Source organism: Corapipo altera, unplaced genomic scaffold, assembly GCF_003945725.1.
Source record: "Corapipo altera isolate COAL_440 unplaced genomic scaffold, ASM394572v1 1, whole genome shotgun sequence".
Lineage (NCBI taxonomy): Eukaryota > Metazoa > Chordata > Aves > Passeriformes > Pipridae > Corapipo > Corapipo altera.
Genome location: NW_020884873.1, coordinates 28,320,759 through 28,347,853, shown reverse-complemented (window position 1 = coordinate 28,347,853; position 27,095 = coordinate 28,320,759). Strand labels below are relative to the sequence as shown.

The 27,095-nt window shown below is 37.8% G+C and overlaps 1 protein-coding gene across 3 annotated transcripts in view; it reads left to right on the top strand.

The window, feature by feature from the left end:
* SYT1 (synaptotagmin 1) overlaps window positions 1–27,095 on the top strand; it is a 351,884-nt gene that overhangs the window by 250,480 nt on the left and 74,309 nt on the right. For 2 of the 3 annotated variants that reach the window (XM_027661549.1, XM_027661540.1), the window contains 3 exons: window positions 8,684–8,868; window positions 21,626–21,748; window positions 24,997–25,164. In XM_027661549.1, coding sequence (XP_027517350.1) covers window positions 8,684–8,868; window positions 21,626–21,748; window positions 24,997–25,164 — 476 coding nt within the window. The remainder of the gene's footprint in view (window positions 1–8,683; window positions 8,869–21,625; window positions 21,749–24,996; window positions 25,165–27,095) is intronic. The other variant, XM_027661558.1, reaches the window with a different exon arrangement.

Below are 27,095 nucleotides of genomic sequence, written 5' to 3'. Positions count from 1 at the left end.
TTTATGCTACAGATCTGTAGAGATAAAATTAGGTTTTAAAGTCCCAAACACTCTGCAAGGTTGGAATATTTTCAGGGTGTGGCATGTCATTACACTCTCTGTGGAACAGTAGTTACCCTGCAGACAGTAACTATTCCACACCAGGGCAGGAAGTGCCATGTTTCAGCCCTTTTCAACAGCATCACTCTTTTGTATGAAACATCCATGAAGAAAATCTGAAAGTAGTCCTCTGACCTTGCTGCTCGGGGAGAAGCAGAGTGAAGCAGGTACGCTAAGGGCTGAGCAAGGCTCCTGGCACTGCAGCAGCTGAGGTGTCAGTGAGATGTGTCGGAAAGATTACAGCCTTGAGGGGCTTGATGCAAGGATATAGGGCACCTCTGATGAATGTGTGGTTCTGGTGCTACTCACGGCACACAAAACTAATGTGGTGGAGGGGTTCCTTCTGGGTGTGTTTGTATTGCCTCTGTGCTATGAGGGCCCACACACTGTGCATGCACCAAGGTGGTGCTTGAGGTGCTTCCTCTGGTGAGATCCAAGGTTGCCACTGCACCCAAGCTTCTCACTGGTGCCCTAGCTTGCACTGTGCAAATGGCATCCTCCAGCTCTTAGCTCCCCGTACTTGTGGGTGCATGCCAGGAGCTGCAGTTGACATAAACTCCATGTTACTCCAATGCTCCCACAGTGTTTTCTGAGTTCTAACCAAAGTAACTTTATTCTGTATATATAAACATCTGCATCTGTGCTGTTGAGATATTACTACCTACCTCCTTTCTAAGACACTTTGTGATCTACTATGAAAATTACTATGTATGAGCCATTTTTATTTGAGATCTTTTAAATGAATAATAAATCTTAGAAATAAAACTGGTTCTTACTTTCAGTGGGAACTTAATGTATTACTCCGATGGTTGTTATCTTTTAATAGTAGCTGTTCTCCTTTAATTCCTGAGTCATCATGTCATAGCATCCTGTGTTAAGATTGTGTACGTTAACAGAACATTGGCAAACAGACAGATAGAGTTTTTAGAAGTTCATCTTGTCAGAATTCACAAACTGGTTCCTTTTTTAAAGGATTTTATTCCTGCATAAAGATGTGTCAAATTAGCTCTTACTTCCTAGGCAGTGGAGTTTGTACCTTGTGTGGGAATTTATAACATTCACATGTACTGTGCATGACTAATTCTGGTATGCAAGAAATGTGATTCCACTTTTGAAAACTGAAATACAACCCTGACTCTCATAATTGCAGGGTGAACCTTGAAAATCTGACACAAATAGTATCTCCAAATGTTCAAAAACTGGAAAAGAATTTAAAACCAGTGTTCATTGCATACAGTGAAATCAAAGATATATAGGCAAGAAAGAATATACAAGAAAATCAAACATATATAGGCATAATTGATTTTTCCCATCAATTTCATTACTTTTGAGGCTTATTCTCTTGATTTGTGGAATTGATATGACTTGAGTATTTTGTCCCTTTGAAAATTCCAGTCCCATGTCAGACAATTTTTTACTGTTTGTTTTTCTACAGTCTATCAATTGAAGTTTGAAATGCAGTATATTGTGTATGCCAAAAGAAAAGTGAAAGGTGTTTTAACCACAAAATAGAATTCTGCATGATAGAAAGTCATTTCAGACTTCTACAGATTTGTTTGTCAGAGTTGAATATTAGCCTTATGGATTATTTTGTCCCTTCTCTAGAAAGTATTTGGCCTCAGCTGGTGTTGGTACATAGAGTTTTTGGAAAGTCTTCAGCAAACCTGTCTGGCTTCCAGGTCTGGTTGGAGGCTCCAGCTTTCTTCATCTTTCCCAGATGCTCAGTGTGCCCAGCACTGTCTCTGGCAATTATCTAGATCCTAAATTCACTTATTTTATTTTAAAAGCTTTATGGCACCAGATATATGAACTGATAAGAATCATTAGTCTAAAATTATTATCTACTGGATTAGAAATCATCTTTCACCAAAGCCGGTCCTTTCCCTACACTGTTTTCTGTCTTAAATGACTTAGAGGTTTTGCTGGAAAGGAAAAGCTGTTTTATTTGTCACACTGGCCAGCATTACAGTCATTCCCAAGGGACATGCTGTGCAGCAGGAAGTTAGGCTTCTGGTTCCTCCTCTGCATGCCAAGTGGGATATATTGTCTTTCACAGAGCAAAATGGAAGAAAAGGCTTTCTTCCTTTGCCCTCTGTGAAAGACGATATACCCCATGGGTATATTTGCTGGAGGAAGTGGGAGGCAGGAGCGGCAGGAGGACTGAGATCTGTGAGAGGATAAGAGGAGAGCTGGCATCCCCGCAGAAGCATGGCACTGCTGGGAAGGACAACCAGGTGCCAGAGACCACAGGAGGGACCTTCCCGAGGAGCCTGTGGCCACCAAGTTGTGCATTGGTGGTTGAACTGATAACGAGCCCAAGAGAGCAGCCCAGACCAACAGTGACACAGCCATCAGAGGGTAGGGGTGTGTTAACACTCCTTTGCTCATATTCTATTTCATTTTGATGAGGGCATGAGCAAGTTAACAGAAGAGCTATTTTCATTTTAGTATTTATACAGATGAAACCTGACATTTAAGCTTGAAGGCCTTTGCGATCTCTCTGAGGTAATTCCTTCAAAGAGACATCTCAGCAGCTTCACTTCCTCTCTCAGGCTGCCTCACCATCCTGTCTCATCTGGAAACTCCCGTCTTGCTTTCTCTTCCTTTGTCCCCCATGTGTCTCAAGAGATAATGGGCAGAGGAGCTGATGAGACTGAGCAGTGAAGAGCTGGAGGAGAGGGGAAGCGAAACACATTGGGAAGAAGGAGAGAGACAGAGAGACCAACAAGACAAATTGTTGGGTAGCTGTGTTTTACCATAACAGAGAACATATCATATGCCCTAAAAGATGAATTACTACCAGCAGTAATAAACATAAATGACCTGCAAATTACAATAGTAGGTGTGGTTTTGCCGTCAGATGAATATTTTAGTCATTTTATGCATTTTGACTTCCAGCTTTCTGAGATACGATAGGCACATCATATTCTCAAACAGCCCAAGCACCTCGACTAAATTTGTAAGCATATCGAGGATTACTGCTAAGTTCAGTGTCAGTTGACTTGCAAAGACTGGAATGTTCAGGCATATGAAATTTGGATAATTTTGCATAATAATGTCTAAGAAAGAAGCTATAGGCAGCAGGAGTATATTCAATAAAGTGAGCCCATCTGATCAGTGCACTTTCACGGACTGTTTTGCATGTGGGGAACTTTCACTGCCAGAACACACATCTCTTAGCTCAGTTAAGGCTTCAGTAACTTCCATAAACTATTCATAGAGATAGCCTTATGCAACTGCAGATGCTCGAAAAAATAAAGGGGAGGAGATGTCAGCATGAGAGCATTCATTAAGTTATTTAGTAATGGTTCTTTCTAGTGATGGGTCAAAGGTAGCATCATTAAGCACATAAAAAATTTGCAGTAAATATAAGAAAGTAAAAATAATATTTTGCAAACATGCTATTGAAACAAGAGGTCACTCATAAGAGTGTGTGGGGTAGAAATGTAGCTGTAAAAGCCCGAAGGCTAGTATTTAAATCATCAGTATATGTATGTATTTTCAGTTTCTCTTTTCCTCTTCCACAAGTTATTTTACCATGTATCAGCTTTTTCTTTTCTTTACATTGATAATCTTTGTATGCCTTCTGCTCTGATAGTGGTATCCATTGCCTGGGTCCTTACTCTCAATACATTTTCTTTAACTAATTTCTAATGAATGTCAAATTGATTCCCAGAACTTGGTCCCTGGGGAATTTCTGTATAGAAAGTTTGAACATGGCTATATATGGAGTTTGCTTCCTGATTAGAAGCTGAAAGTGCAAAAAAGCTAAGATCAAACTATGGTTTAATAAATTAAAACTGCCAATGCTCCCATGTTCAGGCTACCAGAACTTTAGATTATGGCAATGTGCATCACATACAGCTATTTGGCAGTTGCAGTTTTCTGTTAAACATCATACCCTCTCTCTGAAACATAGATTATTAATATTTATCAATTCCTGCATGCCACGTGACTCCTTTGCAGAATAATATGGAAGCTGCCATCATCTGATAGTCCTTTGCTGTCAGAGTTTAAATGGGAATGCTTAATTGCTTAATTGGGAATTGTCAGTGAGCAGTATTTTTGGTACGGAAGTCTTCAGTTTTTCATTCAGCTTTTTAGTTCTTCATTGACCTTCCCTCTATCTGAGTTCTAAGTTAGTAAAGTTTCCTCTGGCATTGCACACAGAAAAGGAAGAAAATCATTAGGATTAAGGACTCTGTTCTGTTTCACAAACTGTAGCACTTTGATGCTGTTACACTATTTTGTGACTTCCCCCTTGCAGTCTTTCCTCTGTAGTCAAATGGCCTCCAAGGCATTTGATAATTTTAGATCGTCTAATGGGAATGCCAGTTTTAGACCCAAGGCAAAATTTGTGGCTTTTAAATTGAATAACTCAATAATACATCCTTTCCTTTGAATCTAGCATGTTCAGTGGAACAAGATTTAATGACAGGTTGGGACACAAGCCAAATAGTACAGCTCAGTAGAAGGAAGTCAGTGAAATGAAGCAGTTGGTCCTGAGGACCCAGCTCCACACTGCAAAGTTTGTGGGGCAGTGCTTCGGCAATGGGCCAGTTGCCTTTTGCAGTTGGAGCACTGTTAGCTGAGCTCTGGGAGCATATATTTCCACTCACTCATTGTGCCCTCCCAGATTGCTGCAGATCATGAGTACAAGCATGGTGTATGGGTATGGTCTGGAGATATGCCTTGTAAATGCACACCCAAACTAAAATTATAATCCAAGTGCATCACAGCTGCTGTATTTGTGAACTGTATCAAATGCATCAAATAACCCACATTATGCACACAACTCTGGCTGACATTAGTGGAAGGAAGCAACAGAGAGGGATGAGATAGCTCACATCTCCGTTAGCTGCATCCATGTTTGACTGTTGTTCATCATGATTGAATTATGCAAAATTGGTACCCAAAATGTCTCGATTATCAACACAATCCTAAAGCTTACTCTCTTCAGTGCCCTGCTATTACTCAGGAGCAAGCCATGTGTTTCGTTTTTTCTACACAATCCTTTTACAAATAGGCTTCATTCCTGCATTTCAGAGTAAAGTCCTAGAGCATACTCTGGATTGGATCAATAAGACTAATTCAAGACCTTATTTACTAACTGCTACTGAGCAGATCCCCTCCTATGGATTTATCTTTAAGAGCTTTGTAGAATCTCCAAATCATGTAGGGATTCATGACAGCTTCTTCAAAATAAGTATTCTGTATTTTCCCACAGGATTAGAAAAAAGAAAATAGCACTGGAACACGAGAAAGTTTACACACATATTAATTATCCTTAAACCAATAGCTTTTCCTTGGTTGCATAGGTAAGTATTGCTTGTTTCAAAGCACCCCCTTGTGCAAGCACCAGGTAAGACAAGTTGTACAAGAAGCTTCTCTGGCTCTCTGACACCTTGGTCTCTGGGACATGATCTGCATTTTCCATGTCACCCACCCTGCTTTGTCTGCCACAGAGGCCTTTTCTTCAATAGCTCATGTCCAAAGACCTCCTGAGGTTTCAAACTGCACTACTGAACCTGATCAAATTGGTATAATATGGCTGGAGGTAGTCTTCAAACTGTAGGTTCCCATTGTTGTTCATTTAAACACTGGAAAAATTAAATTCTTTGAAAATCTTGTATAAGCATAAGTAAAGTCCAACTGTAATTAACCAATATGAATCTTCAAAATGAGCCACTGTGCATAACACAAGAAAGTTCATATACTGTTGATAAGAGTTTTGCAGATACTAGTCACAGTTGAGAAAGAGGGTTAAAAATTAAAGTCTGCAAACAAGTCTTCCAAAGTGGCTAGTGGTTTCAATCAATTCATTCTGGTCTGTCCACCTTGAGATGATTTCATAGAAAAATATCTTTTAAAACCTTGGCTTTTTCTGGAGTTCAAATTCATCTGGCAGTGTCATAAATTGTGGAACACAGATATGAAAACTCTCAAAGTCTTTAGTAATTTTGGAAAATCTTGTCCATATTATGTAAAATGATTAACATTTAAAAATATTTATATCATGCTTTCAAAAGGAAACAAACATCACTTGAAAGCCAGTGATAACTGTGTTTCACTTCTCTTAAATCTAATATTTCCATCCATTGATTGGGCAATCCCTGTCAGTGGCAATGTTAAGATGAGCCATTTTCTGACACAAATAGTACACTTTTATTGGGAAGAATAATGCATTCCTTTTGCTTTTTCAAACGTGAATTTTGAAGTGGTTTCATAAATGTTGATGTTTTGTGTTACGCCATTCTATTTCCTTCAGTGCTTATGCTTATTTTAATAAAAAAAGAAAGCATATTTCCTCTGAAGAGATAAGTAAAGATTTCTGCATAATTCTTGGTATTTCAGATATTAATTTGATGATCATTTAATTGCATGACAAGAGCTATTGGGTGAAATTAAATTACAAACAGATGAAAGCAGACAGTGCATTATAAAAAAAAAGAAGCTGAGGTATCTGCAAGTGTTTTAAATGCTCCCCAAGGCACCCTACATTGTTCATGCTCCAGAAAATGGAGGCAGCAGTGCCAGAACACAACTTGACACAAGACTTTCAGCATAAAGGCACCTAACTTCACTGCCTACACAGGCTTTTTCATTTGTTTGAAGCATATGTATATATCCTATTAACACCCACATTCCCTGTCTCCTCAACCCATTGGTTCTCACAGTTTACCCACACTTGATGTGTCCCTCTTCTCTTTCCTCACACTGTGCCATCCTGCTGACACAACACCATCCCATACTCTTATTGCTCCCCATATTCATGCCTAAGGCACTGCTGACAAGTCAGTGAAACAAAAAGCTGATAAATTTGGGCACATTGTTCATTTCATATTGGCATAACTCCTGTGGATTAGCTTAGATACAGTGTTACATAAATACTGTTTCAGATGCTGGGTGTCTGACAGACTAAGTACACACGTGAAGTTTAGAATTTGAGTAGAGCACACAGTGCCTGTGAAAGGTGATGATTTTACATTTGTACATGCTGGATGAAAAAAAAATTAGAAGAGTCAGTTGTGCTAAAAAGTGTTACTACACCAGATTTGAAGACAAAATTAAATACTAATGCATGAAATAGAGATTTTCAGTTGTGATAAGAGCAGATGTGATGCAACTTTAACTGCAGAATTGCTGCTGCTGAGTTCATAAAATGCATCCCATAAACAGCTGTTAATCTGTTCACTGTTTGTCTCTTAACATTCATTTGTTTAGTAATCAGTTCTCATTTTTTTACATATGGTAGATCTTCTCTTTTATAGCAGCTGCATTTAATGAACAGTTGGAGGCACAAAAGTATTACAGAAATTATTGTTTAACTATTCTCCTGCATTATTTTTGTATCTGTCACTGAGGACATTTCAATAAAAGAAAAAAGTCCTTGAATATAGAGTAAGGAAGGTGTAGGTGCTCTGTTGTCTTCCTGAACTGGTAATTTCTAGTGGAAATTCCAGTGACAATGCTTCACACTCTGCTTAGCTCCTTTAGGCAGTTAATTTTCTCTATTTATAATGTCCATTCCCTTTTGTGATTCACTGACGTCAACATGTCAAATTCGATTCACTCTTCGGCTTTGCTCTGTATCATATTAGAGACCTTTAGGTAATGCACTGAGTGAATATCTTGCAGACCTGGTAGACTTGAGTGCATTTCAAGATTTTTAGGAAATGACAATTTATTAGATTTAAAGTTTTGTCAGGTATTCTGGTTAAATGTGGGTATCAGTGGTCATTAAAACTGATTTGTATGAAGATAATTGCCTTCGGGAGTACTTATGTTTAAGTGTCATCTTAATTCCTTTTTTTCCAAAAATTCTGATCTTTAACAAGACCATTTTATCCTGGTAAGTGTTCTCTGTTATTTATTCATGCTTCAGCCATGGCCTGCATCCTGGACTGAATGAAAAAACACAACACAGGCTTTTGTTTATAGGAAAGTGTAGCTGAGAACATAGCTATGTGCTGAAACTTTACTAGCGTTAAGGGCATGATGACGAATATGGCAAATGCCCTTGTATTGGACAGTCCTTTGTCCTTGATCAGTCTTCACTAGTGACCTTGACCTGCAGCTGTTTCAAGAAGTCTGCGAGTCTGTCAAGTGCAGCAGTGGGCAGAGACTGTTCATTAGAATTGACTGCTTGGATAAGATGCCATTTCATTCCAGAAAAGGGAGATTTCCAGTGAGCTCCACCCAATTCAGACACAATGCCAGGTGGGTTGGGGAGATGATTAAAGAAAGAAATAAGTAATTGCCTAACATTTTACGTATTGCACAGTGTAAATATTTTGGATATACTGTTTTCAGATGGTTGATGAATCAATATAGCTGCGAGTTTGATATGTTACATCAGACATGTAAATAGATAGATATGTTAAATTGGCATTTTATGTGCAAATGCTCAGTTGGGAGAAATATATAAATGATGACAGGATGTTTTCGAAAGGATTTCAGGCATTTCTGCAAGGCATTTTCCTGGAAGAAGGCTTATCTGTGAGAGAAACGTGTTTTTTTCTAAATTTAACCCTACTAACAGTTTTCCACCTTCTTTTTGTGTGTGTGTCTTCTTCTCTTCTAGTGCCACCTTGGGCCTTAATAGCCATAGCCATAGTTGCAGTCCTATTAATCCTCACCTGCTGCTTTTGTCTCTGTAAGAAATGCTTGTTCAAAAAGAAGAACAAGAAGAAGGGAAAGGAGAAGGGAGGGAAGAATGCTATTAACATGAAAGATGTTAAAGATTTAGGGAAAACCATGAAAGACCAGGTAAAGTACCTCTCCTTTTCTCAAACTTTTGGGTTGCATTTGAAAGTTTCTGTTTTATGTGTCTAGAAAAAGTTGTGCTTGTTGTCTAAGTAGTGGCTTTGTGAAGAGGGGACCGACTGACAGCATCTTCCTGGTGGTATCACAACAGATGAACCGGGGTGTGGCATCTCTGATGAAGCAGTGAGCAAATTTCCCTGCTCTGCTAAAAAAAACATGAGCAGGCATATAATGACTCACCTGGAATTGGCAAGCTTATCAAGGGTATCCTTCAAAATGAAGCAAATGTGTGCAATTTTCACTACAGTGACTTTGACCAGGACCTAATACAGTGTTTGTATATCTTACTAACAGTATTTCTGAGCTTACATGAGTAGCTCTGAACTCTAAATCTCTTTTTACACAAAAGTTCATCTGAGAAGGAAACAATACCATAGGGAAAAAAAAATGAGAGTCATAGAAACAAGGGAAAACAACTAAGAAGGAAAAGCACAGGGGCATTCAACAGAGTGATGTTTGGAGAATTCATTTTTTACTAGAGAGGAGTAAACAGAGGATTAAGGTAAAGGAAACAGGCCATACTTAGATCTGTGAGTCAACTGACTAATATGGAGGAGAAGATTAGTATAATGCCCTTTGAGAGCAGCATCATTTTCATAAGGGCAGAAAAACTTGTCCTTCAGATCTACTTCGTTCAAGAGAAGCAGAAGGTTGCAGGACCTAATACTCAGGGCTGCAGACTTGACTAATATATTCCTGAAAAAAAAAATAAAACTTCCTCTTGACAGGGTTTTATTATTGCCCTTCCTGGAGCAAACTGTTGGAAATAAGCAGCAGAATAAGGAAATAAATGTGAAGTATACATTTGTCCTCACAGCTTACAGATTTCCTAAGCTAAGAAGACAAAGGGCTATATTTTTCAAACAAGAAATACGGAAGAAATTTAGAGAACTGCTTTGCAAACCCTTGTAAGTAGGAGCCAATAACTGTAAAGATATTACATGGTCAAATCTGTGCTCCCAAGTCTTCTGGTGAAGTTGAGCTAAAGCAGTGCTGGAGCGATTACCCAGCCAAAAAGAGAGGATAAAAGGATGGTCAGGAATAAGATAAACAGTTCCATCCACAAGTTGGGATCTAGTGTAGAAGAAAGCTGGGCTGAAGGCAGGTTGATTAGAAGTACAAGTCAAAGCTGGGAACTTGAGGACTAGGACCAGCTGATCAAGGACAAGGTCCAAGAAGAAAAGCTTAGAGCACAGTACCTAAAGAGGCCCATGGAGCAGTCCACAACAACTGGTGAAATGCCATATTCAGTGATGGAACAGCCACCAGTGTGGCTCATCAGCCAGTCTTAAGAGTCCTGGAACAGGTTAGCATTCTCCAGGCATGTAGTATGTAGTAGGAGAAGAGCAAACTCAGGAGAGTAGATGAGGAAGCCTTAAAAGCCTGATGACTGGCTGCTGCTGAATCACATGAGTAGAGTCAGAAAGGATCTCAGGTAAGGGGAGGAAAATAATGGATAAGTTTCAAAGGTGTATAGAGCTATCAGAGCTATTTCCAGGTTCAGTTATGACACAGGAGGACAAAGAGTGGACGTGGAGACCCTTGCATCTTCATTGCAACTGGAGTATTTCAGGTAGTGCCCTGGTGTGCAGTTTCAACCTTGGTTCCTCCTGGAGAGAAGATGCTTCCTGTGCCACACTGGTATACTGGCATGTGTGACATCAGCACAAGACAAATTCACACCTAAAAACAATCTCCTCAGTACACAAAATCACTAATGTAGATGGAGCTATTCCACAGTTAGAAAGATTAGCAAGACCGAGCTAAAAACCATCAGAGCAGAAATTTTGAGTTCTCCCTTGAAGAAGGTATATGCTGGAGTTCTTTTCTCCGTGTTATGAACATGAAATGAATTCCTTGTCTTAAAGCCCTTTCATTTAGCATTCATAGATTCCCTGTATTTGATTTATAGACTTTGTTCTGAGATATTTAGTAATTGTGAGATATTTACCCCTCAACAGTGCATGGAAAATCAGATCGCTTGTTGGTTCTACTGTTAGCCAACTCCTCCAACTGAACCAAGAATAATTTGGAAGAAATGCTTTGATTATGCTTGTGAAAAAAATCCTTTGAGAACTTTGTTATGTTCTGCTAATGATAACAAACCTCCTTTTTTATAGGAGAAATAATATGTAATTTGTTGATTGATATTTATGTGGAATTTGTTCCATATCGTGAGGTCATTGTTGTAGTTATAATATATTAAGTGGTTTTAATTATATTCATTAGCACCTGGATAAATGACCATGGAGTCTTGGAAAATAAGTATTTTACATGGAAAATTACATGATGTAATTAATACTGAGTTCCATTTGCTTTTTTTTCATGGGAGAATTTGATAAAAAGCTGAATTCTGTGTCTCTTGTCTACAAAGAGAGCTCAAACTTTGCAGTGTTGCACAGATAGGTATTTTAAGATGATTCCATTCAAAATACTCTGTATAGTTATTCAAACCTACTTTTGCTGAGACATTTTGGGATTTAACTAATATGATTTGTTTTGAACAGCCAAACCTAAGGAGGTTAGATTCTCAGTTGATGTAAATGTCAGACCTTTAATAAGTAGTTCACCAACTTTCCAGCCAACTCTTCATTGTCTGAGATGACAGACAAAACAGACTTCTTAAATTAACACCTCAAATTCATTCCTAGCAGTCTGACAGTATACATATTTTGAGTCCTTGGTGTTCAGTAACTTCTACCAACTTAATTCTTAAAGCAACATTTTGGCTGTCATTTTTTGTCTGTATGACGGATTTTTTAGTCTAAGTTAACTTATCAGTGCAAGTTTTAATATATCTGGCTGAACTCAATGCAATGCTAAATGTAGCATATTTCAGTTAAGAGAATTGAAGCACTTTAAAGGTTTTGGTATAAAATAGAAAGTGGAATATTAAGAATATCTTTTAGCTATTCAAAGCAGCAAATTGTTAAAAAAAGTAATTGAAGACCAGGATGTAAATCTAATGCCATTATAAAAGGCAGTGTACAGTACCAAATATCTGAAACGTTGTCAAAAACCAAAAAACTTACTTCAGTCATTGTTAGACCTGAACCTGCAAGTGCTGATTACCTTCTGCCTTCAGCTAAGAGTGCATAATAACAGTTGATAAGCACTTGGCATCTTGCAGGATCCTAGTTCCCCTGGGACACAAAGTTGAAAGGGAGTGCTATTTGGTAAATTGAAAGCATCAGATCCTGAAATTATAATTTTTATCTTAATCTGGATTTGTTTGTCAAAGAGAACTTCTGACCTACATTTACTCATGCTGACCTGCACATCCCTGCCAAACCATTATAGAGCCATGTAGCTTGACATAATTAAAGATCTTTTTGACATACAGGTTCAGTCAGCTCAAAAGTCACACATGATAGATATTACAGAAAGGGGGAAAAAATTTGGTCCCTGTTAGAATATTTGTGCTTCAAAACATCCACTGCCCTGAACACAACTTCAAATGAGAAACTGTTTTCATGTGAAGATTATGAACAAATGTAGCTGACATAGAGTGAGAGATGAGTTTAAAATAAGGTTAGGTTTTCAATCTTGAGACACATTTCCATTCCAAGCAAGGCTAGTTTTTTCAAGTAGAGTATATAACTACACCAAGGGCCAATGGGAGGATTAGACTCCTTCTAGGGGAGGCAAATTGTTAGTTAATGTACTGCTATAAAAAGGTCATTTCTCCATGTTTTTTACTAATGTTTGTGTGTGGATGTTTTAATTTTTATTTCTTCCTCCTATGTCCTCCTTGTCTGTGTTTGTGTCTCATGACTGTTCTGGATTGTCACTTGCGGTAGGTTTATTTTGATATTTGGACGCACCTAGTCTAAAGCTCTCATAGTCTTCTGACAGCTCTGTCTCCTTAGCAGAGATGTGTATGTAGTAGCTTTGATACAAACATCAAAAGGCTGAACTAAATTGATTGGGCATTTTTTGGTGGGATATGTATTTGGGGGAAGGCTAGATGAGGGTGAAAGAACAGAGGTTGTCATTCTTTCTCTGGTTAAAATATTAAGGCAAACTGTACTAGAAAGCTCAAGTTTAAAATTCATCGGCACATAAAAATAACTTTCTAATTTTATTTCCTTTTTGTATAAATGTCACCATATCAAAAGTAGACAAAAGCAGTGTGTATTTTTAATGTCTTAGTTTCTAAGTGTTGCTAAAATAATTGCTACCTCACAAAGCTTGCTCTGGGTTCTCACATTATCTCAGTACAGTGCCCACGCAGTACGTTCTTAGTGTTCCATACCAATCTCTTTTGAGTGGTCTTAGTACAGATTTCTGTTGGTGCAGCCTTATGACAACTGTCACTAATGTTTCTGTGAGATCTTCCCATCACAGTTTTCATCTTTAGAACTTTCCAATCTCTACTAATGCCCCAGTGGCTCCCACTGTTCTTTTCTTTAAGGGTAAAAAAAATAAGCCCCTGAACACCCAGCTCCAGAGACACTAAAATAGCTGCTGATGTATTTGGTCTGAATTTAATACATTGGTGCAGCAAAATTCTTGCTTAAGCTCAGCCTTTGGGCTAAGGAAAGGAATAGACATGATTTCAGTCATGAACAGCGGCACTGAGAACTTACCAAAATTTAGCCCCGTTGCTTGAAGAATAATTGTTGTTCTCTGAACATTTTATTAGGTCACAAAGCATTTGTGGAAACGGAGATTTAATAGCTCAAACCCTTTCTCGTTGCATCAGGCTAAAACACTGTCACTAGTGAAAGATTTTTGGCTTACAATGAGTGTATCTGTTAGGTGAAATAGGAGATTTGGGATTAGGTATATGTACTGCAGCCTGGAGTATGAGGAGTGTATTCTTGGCTCTGCTACTGACTTACTGTGGCCTTCAGTCAGCCACGTGACTTCTCTGTATGTTTGCTTTTCCTTTACATAGGCCTTTTTTTTTACATCGAGATTATGTACTAACTTAATCAGAATATTCTGATTAATGTTCCTCTATTAATAGCAGGTGTTATAAAGTGATATGACCATGAGAACTACAATTGTACCTAACCTAACTTCAACATATAATGGTTTTCTAAGACTAATTCACCTTATGATTCTAGCTCTTGATCCGCAAACACCCTTGCCCTCATGGAGACAAAACACCGAAGGAACAAACTTGTTAATGTTAAGTGCCTGAAATATTTCGAAGTACTGTGCATTTACCCACCAGCATGAAGATGATGGCCAAACTTAACTCAGTAAAATGCACACTGACATCTAGAGAGCCTGGATTTCTCTTGAATGAACTCAAGCCTTTATTGCCAGAAATAATCCAAGAGGATCTTTCTAAGGATCAGGAGCTCTGTTGCTGGCAGTGGTCTTTTCTTCTGCAATGTTTACTTGCCTGCTTGTTTGTTTTCCCAGTTGAATGCCTAGAGAATAGTGAGTGTATTTATTCCACAGTGCCACCTGTCTTGGTATCAGCATGCCAGTTCCCATGTTTTTGGCATCTTCAGCCCATGCTGACATTAATGCTCGCTGTGGCTTGTCCACAATGCAATGTCACATCCTAATTCACACTCAGAAAGACAATGTGTGCTGCAAAGCCACTACAGTGTAGAAAGTGAGTTAGAAACAATAGGGACAAATCTTGCTTAGAAAACAAGCCCAGTATATGTACTGTGGCAGTCAAAATTAATTGACTGAGTCCCATTTTACATTAATTCCATCTCAGACTTGACCAATTGTCCTGCTTTTTCACCTGACTCAGAAGACAACTGTGCAGTATGCATAAAACTTCCTGAAAAATGTGAAAATAACATGTTTATGAATATAAAATGTTATAGATGAGCGTTTGTGTACTGTAAACAGGTTTTCTGTAAAACTCTTCTGAAACTTAGATTTATATTAGACTTTATATTAGAAACCTGAAAATATGGAGCAATAACTGTGAGATGCAAGGCTGGACTTATTTGCATTCCTGTCTCGTCCTCTCAGTCACTCCCAAGAAAACATAGGAGCTTGCTTTGCGTGCTTCCTGAGTTTGTTTTTCCTCCTTTATTTAACATTTTTTTTTCTGTAAAGTAATTAATTTATTACTTCTGTTGTAACCTATTGTACTGTTAGGATTACATGAAGAAACAGATCCTGCTTATTTTCCTGCATGTCTTGTTTCTATACTGAAGGTCTGAAGGAAACTTCCATTGTCAAGGACATTTCTTGTGTTCTCTTGACTAACAGCCCAAATTTTGAGTTCCTTATTCAAGACCAGAGTCTTCAGGGTCCTAGTGAGTAGTGTCTAGAAAATATGGAATTAGTCCCTAAATTAAGTGATTTGAATCCCGCTCTTGAGACATTTTCCTATATCCACAGACTGCATGGAGAACTAAACTCCTGCACTAAGTGTCTGAAGTTAGTGGGTATGCATAACCTACAACAGGAACAGCAGTTCATATCAATGAGGAATGCATTTCAAATGTATATGTACACATTTTAATGAGGTATACATTTAAAAAAATAAAATTCAAAGTTAAATACTTGGGAATATTTAATAATAAATGAATAATATGAGTAGCAAAATAACTTTCAAGCAGGAGAATATCAGATACTCGATAAAATCCTATTTAGAGGATGGTCAGAGGTTTATCTTATCTCTTTTTAAAGAACTAAACCAAAAGAACAGGTCTGTGCCAACTTTTTCTCCCTAGGTCAATGTGGCGCTCAGTAAATCATGTCTGGCTGTATTTAGCTTAATTTTCACTGTTAAATAGATGTAGTCCTAGTTATGTAGTATGACAGATTTCTCAAACAGAAATAAATGTAGTATTCTGAGTGGTCCTCCACTGTCAAGGAGCCAGCTCTGTCCCAAAGCATGCTTCCATCTGGCCTGCTGCCATTCATTTGAGGAGGATGAAGAACAATTGATGGAGCAGCATGCACTGGCCAAGCAGCCTAAAGCTGCCTCCTACTCACAGCCTGCTGCTCAGAGCAACCAAGCACTGCCTGCCATATGGAAAGTGGGGGCAGAGCATGGCAGCATGCTTGCAGAAAGGCTTACTGCTTTTAGTTCATACACATGGGCCCTGCATTCAAAACAGAGCCCTGACCCACAGGGTTGACTTCCAAAATAGGCTTCCAGACTGAGATCAGCTTCATCTTTTTCTGGACAACACTGACTATAAGAAAAACGGGTTGATTTGTGAGCTTAACATCTCTGACTTAAATATGTGTATTCATATTTTACATTGAACACCTCTAGCATTTTCTGTATCCTTCTATTGCACCAGAATAAGTTAGTATTTTAGTACCCAACAATTCAGTAAGCTTTTAAGCTGAACATGATGACCTTATGTCACAGGGCTCCTAAAGAAATAAAGTCTTTTGAATAATCAAACAGACCATTTGAAAACTGTATAACAAGCAAGGAAGTAATGTCAAGGCATTGCACACTGAACCTAGCAGGGTTTTGCACATTCTGCGCATCAGTGTGGCCCACTGCTGCTGTGTGAAGCCAGCATGTTTACAGCAGTAATGGCAAAGTAGATTTCACAATGACCAAAGCCTGGCTCAGACACTGGAAACCCAGGCACAACATGTTCCTTGAATTAATTCATGGAGAGAAAGCAGATGCTGAATGAATGAAATGTTGCCTTTCCTTCTGGGGGACTCTGATAGAAAACATGTTTAAATTGCAGGCTTTTCTGCTTTGTGATAGGGCATCAGACGGGAATTTTTAAAGGCTTTTATTTTCCCTTGGGATAAAAATTGGCCAGATGAGAATTATGGTGTTCTTGAATGTGAAAGAAATTTATGAGGTGCACCACCATTAGTGGAAATGCAGTCATTCCTAGGTGTGGAGGAAAAATTGTCTTTCTGATAAATTAAATGTTGGACATGGCACAGAACATTCTTGCTACAAAATGATATTGTTTTCTTCCATTCAGCTCAGCAGGCATTGCACAAGCCTGAGGACTGGGCATCATTCACGTAAAAAAAAATATCCCCTTCACCATGTGAACAAAAGGAGTGATGGATAGGGCAGGTGGAGATGGAACTCAGGACAGCAACGTGCACCATGCAACAAACAAACTTACAGGCTGCAGTCAGTGTTTTGTTTTCCTTCCCAGTGTCTCTCTTTCTTGCTTACTGATAACTTATTTCCTTAAAAGCATGAAAGGAACACTAAAAACTCTGTTAATGAAAGCATTTCTTTACATATAACAGTGAAAGGCACTTTGCATTTTAAATAATTTGTGACATGAATATGATAACTGAGACCAGAATCAAAGTCTAAAGTACACCTCTGTGGGTCTTTGCATCCTCTTGGAGACTCAGACATGCTTGCGGCCTCTGCCTCTCTCTTCAGGAGGCAAGGAAATACACTTGCTCCCCCAGCAGTTTTGTTACATGAGTCTCCTCCCACTCTGCTTTCCTGAAGCTTGGGCACATGCGGAATCTGGAGGCAACCAGAGAGCAACTGTGCAAAAACGTTTGCAGACCCTCCCATTTTCTACACATAATTTGGGAAGGGATTAAGTGAAAGTGTACATAAACTTGATTTAAGACCCAGAATCTCTTCTCTGGTTTGTGGTGGATAGTAATGTGGTAAACTCAGTGGCAAGGTGCAGGGGTTTTGATGGAACTCAGCTGGAAGCGAGGAATGTTTGCTGTGTCAGGAGGCAGTATCACTGGAGAGGCTTTTGTCAGCAAGGGGAATAAGAGAGTGACAAAACTCAGGAATGTAAAAACCCACTGAAGGGTGTGGAGTTTGCAGAGCTGCGATTACAAGGAGCTTTGGGGTTTTGTTCCTTTTTTAATGCAAAAGATGCATCTACAAAAAAAAAAATTAAAATTAAGCATTTCCTTTAACAACTCAGAAGAAAAGAGGAGGCTGCAAAACCACTCTTAATTATGTTGCAGAAGAAACAACCAGCAGACCGAACAGTGGATCCCCAGATTGCTGTAATTTAGCCCTTTTTGTTATAAGAATCACTGCAGAGTAGATGAACTTGTAAACAATTAACTAAACATGGCACAGAAAAGCGAATCCTAATGCCATATGTAGATTTATGTCTGAAGCCTTGGTTAGAACTAGTTTGCATAGTTCATTCAAATATAGATTGAGAAGTGGCTCAAAAATTAATTTTGTCTTCCAGGTCTAAGAAAGCATTTATTGTGTATTGTGTGGCTCTGTTATGATACCTGGCACAAAGTAACTTTTCCCACTTGCTGATTTCATTAGATGCAGATGTATCACCTTGTAATGGTTGTACTGGATTAACACTTTCTTTTGTACATTCCTACACCTGTTTACATATAAGCCTACATTTTTCAGATACTTATACACATGTGGAAGGATATAGATCTTTCACTGTTGTGTGTTTCTGCATATGTTATGCAGAAACGAAGAAACCACTTGAGTGAAGTTCAGCAGTCATCCTAAATTAGAAGAGGTAAACCTGGTCTTCAGCACAATGCAATAATGCATTTCCATGTTGTATATTTCACAGATAAAGCATTTAAAATGTCATGAAGTTAAAGGAAATACTAGGAAAGCCAAGACTTATGTTTCTCTGAATCTAAATCCAGGCTTTCCAGTTACCGTTTATCAGTTGAAGAGGGCTTGAGGAAAAAGCTGGTTTATAATTAAAAATATTTTATTGTTTCTAAAACAAATAAAATATAGCTGCTTATTTTGATTGTAGCAATACATCAGTAAGACACAATATAGTGTGTTACAGTGTGCTATAAATTGAGGGTTGCAGTACTATTCCATTAAATATTGATCTTTCAGAGAATCTCAATACAAAATTAAAATCCCTCTGGGGTGTTTCAAGTACTTTGAAGTAATCCAGTTCTTCCTCTTTGAAACTCAGCAGCTGAATCAAACATGAGAAACTCTTGTGCTTCCTTTGACTCAACTTCTTCTTCTTAAAGCATTGGCCTGTAGTCTGAAAGCAAATTTCTCTCTTCACAGTAAAAACTATTATTTACATACTGCTGTTGAGATAATAATTTGTCACGTCTTCCCCCATGCCACAACCTCGTCCATATCCAAACACTATTTCTTTCTTAGTGTTTTTCTTAGCTGTTGTTCAGTGTTTCTCAGTCAAGGTCAAGAAGAATCATGTAGCTCCTCAGCTGATGTCAGTAACGTGCAATGTTTTCCATCCCCTCTGGAAATGACTTTCACCTTCCAATAGGCTTCTCATAACCTGTGGAGAAGAGTTTCTCAGCCATCCAGTGTTTTCTGCCTGCACTTCAAAACTCCTTTGCAAGAGGGATGTTAGCTTTCCGTTATACATTCCTTAGTCACAGAAAGAACTTTTTTCAGTTTGATTTACCCACAGGTCCATTACCTTCTGGACTGATCAGCTTTGCAGAAGAGTATATAGCTCTCCTAGAGAAGAGTGTGGATATGATGCAGCAGTTACAAATTCCACATACCTAGAAATTAACATATAAGGTTCTTTTTGCATTCTCACTTTTATCCCTCAGGAATGGCCATAGGATAGTTCCTCTCAAACAAAATCCAGGTCAAAAGTAGATGGAACAGCAGCAAATCGAGTACTTGTCCCAGAAACAATAATATACTGAAGCTATGTATCAGTCTTTTATCGTGGAGTCTTCTTTTAGGACATTCCTGGGATCATTCAGAGCAGTGGATCTTAGAGTTAACATCCCACCCTGACTTACAGCTTCCTGTTGTCTCCAGGCTTAGATAAATCTGGTTGCTTCAGTGGGATTGAGTCACATCTTCTTTTTGTTTGATCACAAAACCTTAAGTTTATTTTTATTACCAGTGAAAGCAAGGGTGTTTGGCATAATAGCATTACTCCGTATCCTGACAGTCCCACATATGGTCTGTCAAAGAACCTGTCAGTTTTCAAGTGTCTCTTGAACACTTCTTGTTGCACTAACAAAAATGTTGCGCTACAGTCAGAGAACTTGCTAGCAGCTCAGAGATTAAAATGTCTCAAACCAAATTTCATTTCAGGCAGTTCATCCCTTCCAGATAGAAATGGTTTAGTTCAAAAAGTATTACTCTTCCAGTCTCACAGGTGATTCTCATCCACTACCGACCTTTCCCACCAATCTCATCCAGGTACACTGTAATTTATGTTCCTGGTAAAAAGTCCATCACTCACTAACATTCAGATATTTACCTGAGACCCAGCTCCTCAACTTGCATAAATCAATGCTGTTGTGTTGATTTCAGTTGAGCTATGCCAGCAGAATTTCTCATTTGTTTCAAAAAGTAGAGAAATAATTGCTTAATACCATACAGTTTTGAGTCTGACCTTTTGAATTAGATCTGGCTTCTGAAAAGTGGCATTTTCTACTTCAGAGATCAATCTTTCTTCTTACCAACCCCACATAACTGTTGCATGGCCCCTACTGTGTTCGGGGCTGAGTGAGGATATTAGTACTTTCACATTCATTCTTTCTTCAGCCGCTATTAGCGTGTATATAGCTACTTTCTGGCCTTGCTGTCTCTTCAGATAGAGAGTCCCAGCTACAACCTGTTGTTTAGAAATGCTATATGTTTCTTAAGACTATGTCACACTGTGAAAAAGAGAGAATAAATCTTGTTCTGGCACTTAGTAGTCTTGTTTGTGCAAGCAGAAGCTACATGTAGAAAGAACCTTCATCCAGATAGGGGACTTAGAGACAAGCATACTGTTTACTATAACATGCAAACAGCAATTCTGCAATTCTGGATGAATGCTCAGTATTGATTCTGTGTTTTCACACTCTCAACTTTACTTTCACATTTTCCACATTTTTTTCTCTATTTACCTCATCACTTTTGCCCATTTTCAGTTCTTACTCAGGTAAGAATGTGCTGGAATAAGATCTACATAGTTAGGTACGGTTCATATGGTTTAATAATTGTATGAATTACCTTTTCCACAGTGCAAATACTTCTGCTTTCTGGTACAGAAAAAATATCCTTTAGTATTTGAATTATATATAAAATCTAAGATAACTGAGGTATCCTTTAAAAAAACAGGGTTTATTCCATAGGTAAAGATATAAGCAATTCTGTATTTCTCTGTGTTTGTTTCTAAGCAAACTAAACTCAACTCGCAATCAATTTGGTTCAGCCAAGCTTTATAGTGAGAATGAATAAAAAGGAAATTGGTCTCGGGAGGGAGGGAAAAGGAGGAACATGCATTTGCTAATGGCATGGTAGAAACTTTGCTTCCATATTCATTCTAAATAAATATGAAAAATGTTTGGCATATGATTGTAGGAAGAGCTCATCACAGCACATGCTCTTGATCATAGTAGTCTTATGGAAACATGTTGCGAAATGCAAACAATTCACAGCATGCACAAACAGGGTTGACGTTGTCAAGATATTCTTAAGTTGAATGAATGCGTGACTTTGCTTATTTAATAGCATGTTTGCCTCCTTGTGCCTCTTTAAGAGCCCGTTTGAGCCCAGAAGAACTTTTTTTTTTTTTACATGGAGATGATATTTTGTTTCTACTTTCAGGTTTTATAACAATTGTTGCTTGTTATAGCCCAAGGAGCATTCTTCCTACTTCCATTGCTTGCTTGCTGATTTATAACATCTTCTTGAGCAACCCAAAAAGTATTAATATATATGTAAACTGCATATTTGAATTTCCACTGTCATGCTTGCTTTTAATGGCTTTAAAATAGATTTGAGCACAGTATCTTTTTTAAACTGTACTTAACAACTTGCCTCATTTATGAATATTACATTCCTTCTTTCTAGGCTCTTAAGGATGATGATGCTGAGACTGGGCTGACTGATGGGGAAGAGAAGGAAGAACCCAAAGAAGTTGAGAAGCTAGGGAAAATCCAATATTCTTTGGATTATGACTTCCAGAACAATCAGGTTTGAAATAACCAACTTGTAACATTTCATTTCTGTGTGTGCAAGAGGAGAATGAAGTCATACATTTATTACAGTAGATATTTCTGAAATCCTTGCTGCTTGCACAGAGTAAAGGGAGAAAGTAAGACAGAATATTCATTACAGAGGTGCTACTAAATTGGTATTGAATGTACTTGAAGTTTATATTACACCTTTAATCAAAAACTGAAGACACAGTTTTATATCATGGTTATTAATAACTTATATTAAGACATCACCAATCAATGTCCACCCACATTACATTATGGAGTGTATATGCAGAAACTAAAATGTAGTTTCAGCCTTCAGGTATTTAAAATGTAAGCAAACATATATGGAAGGGAAAAGAGGGACGTAAAGGTAAGTTGGTTCACTGTGTGTCTTTTAGCAAGTTGGTAAGATTGCCAGAAGTTCCTTTCTCTCACTTCATCAAGTGTGCACTTTGCTGTAATAACTAGCTGCATCAGGTTCTGTTGCTCTCCATTACAGTACACTTAATAGCCAAGAAAATTCTAGTTTGGAATAAAAGTTAAATAAACAGGTCAGCACCCAAAAAAAACAAACAGGAAAGTTGAACAAGAAGTTAAGAACTGATAATTATTCAGTACCCTACTCTGAAGCTGGTAAGACCAAACTTTGGCATACTTACCCAAGTTTTCAGAATAAATAGATACTGTAATGTGATGTAGACCTAAAATCGACCTACTTAAAGGTCTGGCCACATCTTGAACTAGCGCATATTTAATTCCCCTCCCTGACCTCTTTGCCAGGGATGACTTTTGTCAATTATACCAATTCACAGCCTTACATTAAAATTCACAGTGCTTAACTTTGGCGCGAAGTACACCAACACTTCTAAGTTCTTCACTTCTGCTGCATATCTTTCAGTAAACTTGAGAACACATTATCCTGAGTTTCATTTTTTTGACAATTTCAGTCAAAAACCACATAATTCTTTCCTGTTTATGGAAAGAAATTACTTTTGAACTTAAATCCCAGTTAATTTTTATTAATCACCTGAACTGACTTCCACATGTAGTTGTGATTTATTTCCACATTCATATGCTTTATTTGATGCTGTTCATGGAATCTGGTACTTTTAATTGTTGCAAGACAAAATAAGAGAAAAATTAAGAAAAATTTCTCTGTCAGTAGGAGGGTATTTACACACAGCTATGACCTGGCATAATAAATAGTATTTGCCTGTATTTTCAACTATCTTCTGACTATTAGTGCTTGGTTTTCAATGCAAGAGCTAAAAAGAGTTTTGAAACCTTTCAAGAAACTCTGGTTAAAGGAGCTTTTCCTCAACTCCCAGAGCAAATTCCCTGGCCATGTGATGAGTCACACTGATCCTACTTGAAATCAGTATGAAATCAGTATGAAATGTTAGACCCTTCAGAAGCAGAAGATTTAAAGAGGAGTAAAGGAAAAGCAGCAAATGTGTTCTGACAAATGGATTTCAGTTTCCTTAGAATATGAAAACAAATTTCCTGTGTGAATTTTATTAAAGGAAGTGTTGATTTTGTGAACCATATTTTACAAAGGGAAATAGGATGGAAGAACCACAAATCTGTAAACATGTGTTGTATTTAATTAATGTAATAAATTATTTGAGTTATGTATTCCTATTTTATTTTGCTGCTCTAAACTATGTTGCAGCTTAGAATTTGTTGAAGGATAGATGATATAAAAGAGTAGGAGAGGGGGTTCACTTAGGTTAGTATAGTGCAGTGACATGAAACTACAGTCCTAAAATTTGGCTAATGTATTGCACAGGGTTAAAAATGGAGACAAGATGACCGATGTACTCTCCAGAGCACTGTGCCTCAGTTTTAGGGAGAGAAATTGTAAAGGGGAATTGAACTGCTTTTCCACTCTGTTAACTAAAAATCATAGCCTTGCTTTTCACTCTTTGATGTGAAAAACTTGATGTAGATCCTGAGCCTATCTATGTATTTATGAAGTGTTATGCATCTAGAATAAGAATGAGACAGAAAAGGAGAAATGTTTCATGCAACTAAAGGAAAATGTTTCATTGAGCTTAAGAGTGCTATAGGAGGGAAAGCATGCAGGCCATATTGTAAATTTAAAACTGGTAAAAATAAGTCTAACTTTCAGGAATTTCTCATAAGCCAGAAACTTCTTTCCTAGATTGACTATATTGTTCTGTATTCCAATTGTTAGAGCCTCTGTTTCCAATTTTAAACAATTCATCCATGAGAGAAGCAAATATATTGTGACTGAAGCAGTGATTTAGAAGAAAATATTCTCAGATTTCATTCCTAGTTCTTAATATGTTGTCTTCAGAATGACCTTGAAGACTCATTTCAATGTTTACCTTAGTTCTGTGTCTGTGGAACAGGATTAAAAGTATTTTCTTTTTCTCAGCTCCATTATGCTGATGAGGCCTAATATAGGCTGGGATGTCTAGATTACATGACATTACATGACATAACATAATGTAACATGAGCCTTCATTTATAACACTTAAAAAATGGCCAAGGCATTTACAAGTTTCATCTGTGCTTCAGTTTTATTTTTATAAGTGTATAAGTGATTTAAAACTAATTTTTCTATTTTGCAATGAAATTACAAATTGTTACTAGGATTAGATTACCAAAGGTTAGTTTTCATGGAGTTTTTTTGAAAACACTGTCTTTAAATTACTGACTGATCCCATCCTTATACACAGCAAGAGAACTTAAATATAAGGAAGGCTGAAAGATCCATTTGTTTTCAATAAAGCTCCTCCAGAGGATTTGCATTTGATTTTATCACCTTTTTGTGTTTGGTTTGGGGGGAAGGTTATGTGTTGGGGGTTTAGAATACAAATTTTGTAGTCAAAATTAGACATTGTTGATTGTTTAATAATGTGATTTCTATTCATGGTGCTCAGCATAGAAAAATAATGCACAAGCGGAGAGAGCAATTGAAAGTTATTTGATTGCAGTCTTTAAAAAGATGAAGTCTGTATTTAGCTGTAATCAGCTGCCCTTTGAAAACCTCTTTTCTGCTATAGAGCAGCCTTTGTACAGTCTGAATCTACCATAATTGGTTTTCTAAAGTCAGTAGTGTTGCTTCATTTGCCTTCCTTGAAAAATGGAGGGGGGGACAGGGCAATAGTTTCTCATAGACCAAAAATAGAGTCTGCATGTATATATCTCTGTTACAGGTTTTTTATAAATATCTATTTGAAATTTCATTGTACTGTTTGTCTCTCTTTTCAGCTTCTTGTTGGGATTATTCAAGCAGCTGAGCTGCCTGCATTAGATATGGGTGGTACATCTGATCCCTATGTAAAAGTCTTCCTGCTGCCTGATAAGAAGAAGAAATATGAAACAAAAGTCCACAGAAAGACCCTTAACCCTGTTTTCAATGAGCAATTTACTTTCAAGGTAGTTCTTGATAATTATTGAAACTTTCATATTTAACCACTATGTGTCTCATGCTTGGCTATGGATTTAGATGTCTTAGTTAATTGGTAACTGCAGTGTAGTGGTTTTTTATGTTGTAGAAACCTGTGATACTCAATCTTCTTATAATGTAGACTCAGCCTTCAGTAGGTTTAAAAGGCACAGTTTGATTTTAGGCACTTTGGTTAACCCAATGTATGACAATCTGATCCATATTTTATGTGCAAAATGATAAATAAATGTAGTAAATAAATAAAATGTACAAGAAATTCAGAAAACAGTGACACTTTGACAAATGTCGTGTAAATTTTACTACATGTAGGAACAGAAAGTCATAGACAGAAAATTTATTTGAGGAGGAAAAACAGTTTTCACTCAAGGAGGCTTTCACTACTAGGAGAACTAGGCCTAGGAAAAACCCGGTGTGGGAGAATATTCTTTCCCATGAATAGTGCTATCTATTTCTCTGCCTACCTGTTTTGAGAAGTTATCTCCCCTGTTGCAAGAAGAGCTAAAAGTACTCACAGACATGCCTGAGGCCCCTGCTGGGGGAGACGGAGACCATAAAAGCACAGGGGAGAATACAGCCTTGAAGTTATGCAGATGTGAAAGATATTGTTATAAAAGCACCAAAACGGGTTTCCTGGGCTGCTCTTTCACCTGCTATGATTTTATCAGTGTATTTAGGGTTTCTGACTTTGGAATAAACTTTTCCTTAATACCTTACCTGTAGTTTGGTATCTGGATTTAGCTGCGGGCATATCAATTCTTACACTAGACCAACACTCTTTAAATAACTTTGTAGTCCGGTTTAATGGCATTCAGTATAATATTTCTTTTCCTCAAAAATAAGTTAAAACTCGAGGAAGGTAAATAGGTGAGGACAATATGGCATATTAATCTTGCTAGACTTTGTCATAGCAGTTCTTTGCCATGCTACTTTACATATGAAAAGAAATCCTGTGTCAGGTTTAATAACATATGAACTAAATAAATCTAGCTAAGGCTCATATAGCAGTATTTACATCTTTCCAATAATATCTATTATTAGTGTTTTTCTAAAACTGTAGCCACATTTAAGCTCCAGTTAAATACAATAAAGGAATACTATACAGCATGTTTCACAGGGCTTCTCCTAGTTCCTCCGCTGTTACTTTAGGCCTTTCTCTCTGTGCCCAATCTTATAATGACAGCTACAGATTGAAAACAGGAACAGTGAAAGACTCAGGCTATGAAATCATTCAATGAGAAAGATATCCCTGGAGGACACAACTACTACTGCATATATAAGCTTATTCTTTCCTTGAAGATGTTCATAAAAGTAATCTTTTGTGGGGAGTTATTTTTTTCTCGAGCTTTCCTAGGAGAGTATTTAAAAGAAAACAGAGTTCTAAATTGCATATTCCCATGCAGCTCACAAAAGCAAAGAAAGAACCAATAATGCTGTCATCTAAGATGAAAACACAAATTATAAATCAGATCAGGCACTCCTGGGCTATAGTGTCTACTTGTTGTAAGTCTCATCTTTAATATTCAAATTCTGTGCTCCAGAGAATAGTTTGCTTTCCACACAGGACCTGATAGAGTGTTTAAGCACATCCCAGTATGGTACTGATTATCCCCTGCATACTGTGGTCTGTACTTGAGAGAAAACCAACAGAGGATGCCAAGTACTGTCATTGTTCTGAGGGCTACTGTGAAAACCACAAATGACCATTTAACTAGTGCTGCAACTGTAATAATAACTTCCATGGGAACTATTGACAATATCGTGTTTACTTGGGCAGAGCTTTATTCCTGTGACCCATTTCAGGTGGTGTACATCTCTCTGGCAGCACTGCCCACCAGGCAGCCCAGGCCCATTTTGCTGCCTTCTCCCAGGGCACAGCTGTGAGCTGCCTGCCTTCCTCCCA